Source organism: Monomorium pharaonis, chromosome 5, assembly GCF_013373865.1.
Source record: "Monomorium pharaonis isolate MP-MQ-018 chromosome 5, ASM1337386v2, whole genome shotgun sequence".
Classification (NCBI taxonomy): domain Eukaryota; kingdom Metazoa; phylum Arthropoda; class Insecta; order Hymenoptera; family Formicidae; genus Monomorium; species Monomorium pharaonis.
In genome coordinates, this window is record NC_050471.1 from 12,001,860 (window position 1) to 12,004,891 (window position 3,032).

The following is a 3,032-nucleotide window of genomic DNA, read 5'->3' on the forward strand; positions in this document are numbered from 1 at the left end:
TTGTATATTGGAAGAGTTTACGGTGACACGTTTGTACATAACCTCTATTTAATAATTCAACTGATACATTGTTCTCACTGTTCTCAGAGCTTGCAAAGCTTAATTAATTAATGGAATTAATATTGTATTTTATGCTTTACAGGAAAATGAAATCGTTCACACATGTGGACTGTGCGAGATGATTTGCACACCCAATGAAATACAAAGCCATCCATGTCTGGAGTCTTTCGCCAATTATTATCTGGACGAGCAGACATATTATTTTTATCCTCAGTGTGGCAAGTACTTTGCAGTAAAATGCATACTATTGTTAAAAATTTAACACGTGTGTTAGTGCTGTAAAGTTTTGTATGTGCAGAAGATGGAAAAATTCTGCGTAGAAGCCTGGTGGACGGCACTGAACAAAATGTTTTGGAGGCGCTTGTTCAAGATGATGCAGAAGAAAACGTTCAGGAGGCAGAAATGACAGACGAGGAGGGCTTCGACATAGAAAATCTTCCAGAGAATCAAAATCTCCGGAAGATTTTTATAGAAGAGCGACTCATCGAGGCGATTCGGAGACGACCGCCTCTTTGGAACTTTAGACTCCCAATTTCAGAAAGGGGCGTTCGGAGCAAAGAGAAGTTGTGGATGGATGTGGTCGCAGTAATGAAAGGTACAATTTTTTTTTAAATATATGTATGCGTAATAAGGTTTATTATGACTCAATGTGCTTTCTTGTTTCGCAGGTGTGGTTATTTTAGCTGATGCCAAAAAAAATGGAAAACTATCCGATACATTCAGGAGGCATCGGAAAAATGCGGAGTTGCCAAGTGGTTCAGCAGCTCAAAAGATGTCCAAGTGGATTCACTTCGAGCGAATGAGCTTCCTTCGAGATGTAAGCCTTGAAAACAAATATGTATAAACTGTACATAATAGAAATAACAAATTATAAAGATCACAATATTAAACAATCAGTGGTATAAAAAACCAATGCATTTCACATGCAAGACTATTGCATTTCACATGCTTTCTGAATAAAATTTGGTGAGTTGTACCTGTGCGCACTAATAACCGTGTTGACTCTCATTGGTCTTTTTTATACCACTGATTGTTTAATATTGTGATCTTTATAATTTGTTATTTTTATTGGTTCTCATTGATCTTTTTTATACCATTGATTGTTTAATAGAAATAAGTAACTTAAAAATAATGTATCTACATAAATATATGAATTAATGGAAATTATTTCTTGCAATTTCAGTACGACATCGAACATCCCCGAACAAGATGACACATCGGTCGATGTTGATTGTACGTCCGACAGCGTGGACGACAGTGCGAGTAGCGGACGTATATCAAGTATAAATAGATCCACGAAGAAAGACAATTTTATGGACGAAGTACGACAATTAATGCAGAAGCCCATAAACATCGACATACAACAGAATGTCTCGAGTCCATCTATTGGATTCTGCACCACGGTCGCATATAAACTAGATATGCTGAGCGAAGATGCATGGGACAGGGCGATGATGCGAATACTCGAAATATTACGTGAAGAACGTCACAGGGACCAAGTTTAGTTTAGTTTTAGATATACATTGTGATATTTTGTGATATATATTGATATATTGTAATGTATATTAAGTGTTACATGTAATATATTGATATATTTATATATTAAATAATTGATAGTTAAAAACAATTGATCAGGTGTACAGGGAAGTACATATGCTTGGTATATATTGTGTATATTTATATATTTTAAAATTTTATAATTATAAATATATAATACAACCGATATAGTACGACAGATGTTATATCAATATATACAATATATATTATATATTTTTTTATTTATGACGGTTATTTTGCCAAGGTACTTTTCCTTCATTGCAAAAGTAATCGCAAAATTCATCGCGTATTTGAATACAATTTCGCGTACTAGTATTCGAGCCACAACGACTAATCTCTCGAAAAGCGCAGCCATCTTCGAATATTCTCCGCCCAGAACCTGGTGTGAAACTATTTGGATCATTAGCGTCAATTTCATCCACCATACCTTCAGAAACGTATGTATTTTTGCCAATGTCGTCTTTGCGAATCCAATTATGCAGACAAACCGTTGCCTGCACCGGTTCAATTTAGCATTCTCTGGGAAAGCAATAATTGGTTTGCGATATATTCGCCACTGGCTAGCTAAAATTCCGAAAGTGTTTTCGATAAGTCTTCTCGCACGACTTAACCGGTAATTGAAGATGTCCTGCTCCGGTGTTAATCCGTTCTTGCCTGGATAAGGGCGAAGCAAATATGATTTTAAAGGGAATGCTTCGTCTCCCACAAGACAGTATGGCAGAATTCGTTCTTCTGCAACAGCTGATGGCTTTGGTACATTCATGCGGTTTGCATTGAAGTTCTTGCCGATAACACTGTTGCTGAAAATACCTCCATCGCTTCGTCGTCCGTACGCTCCAATGTCAACGAAACGGAATATGTACTGTGCATCACAAATGGCCATTAATACTACACTATGAGCATGCTTGTAATTATAGTACGTTGAGCCAGCATTGTTGGGACACTGAAACAAAATTAACAATTTATTTTTGAAAACTAAAAATATAGTTTTCCACATACTGAATACATACTTGAATTGTTACATGTTTTCCATCGATGGCACCAATGCAGTGAGTGAAATTAGACACCTCTTCAAAATTATTTGCAATTTCGAGCCAGTCTTCTTCCGACAATGCTGGCGATAAAACCAAAGGACACAAACTGTTCCAAATTACTTCGCACGTCTCTCGAATAATATTGCCAACTGTTGCTATCCCAACCAAATACTGATATGACATTGATGTCATTGAATCACCAGAAGCAAGGTATCTAGAACATTGTAGAGTACAAAAATATATAATATTTAAGCAATATCAAAGCAATAAACAACAGTCTATAAAATTGCAATAATAAAATTAAAATGTTTACAAACCTCAATGTTATTGCCAAACGTTCTTTCGGTGTTATAGACTCTCGAATAAAATTTTGTTTTGTCA

The 3,032-nt window shown here is 35.8% G+C and overlaps 1 protein-coding gene across 1 annotated transcript; it reads right to left on the bottom strand.

Annotated features, from left to right (window-relative positions):
• Positions 1-1,802: 1,802 nt before the first annotated feature.
• LOC118645702 (protein ALP1-like) lies at positions 1,803-2,639 on the bottom strand. The gene has a single exon (XM_036287364.1). The coding sequence runs from the start codon at positions 2,612-2,614 to the stop codon at positions 1,805-1,807; it is 810 nt and encodes a 269-aa protein (XP_036143257.1). The 5' UTR covers positions 2,615-2,639; the 3' UTR covers positions 1,803-1,804.
• Positions 2,640-3,032: the final 393 nt, after the last annotated feature.

Coding starts and splice junctions, on each gene's coding strand:
- LOC118645702 (XM_036287364.1), bottom strand. CDS start 2,614: ATGTGGAAAACTATATTTTTAGTTTTCAAAAATAAATTGTTAATTTTG.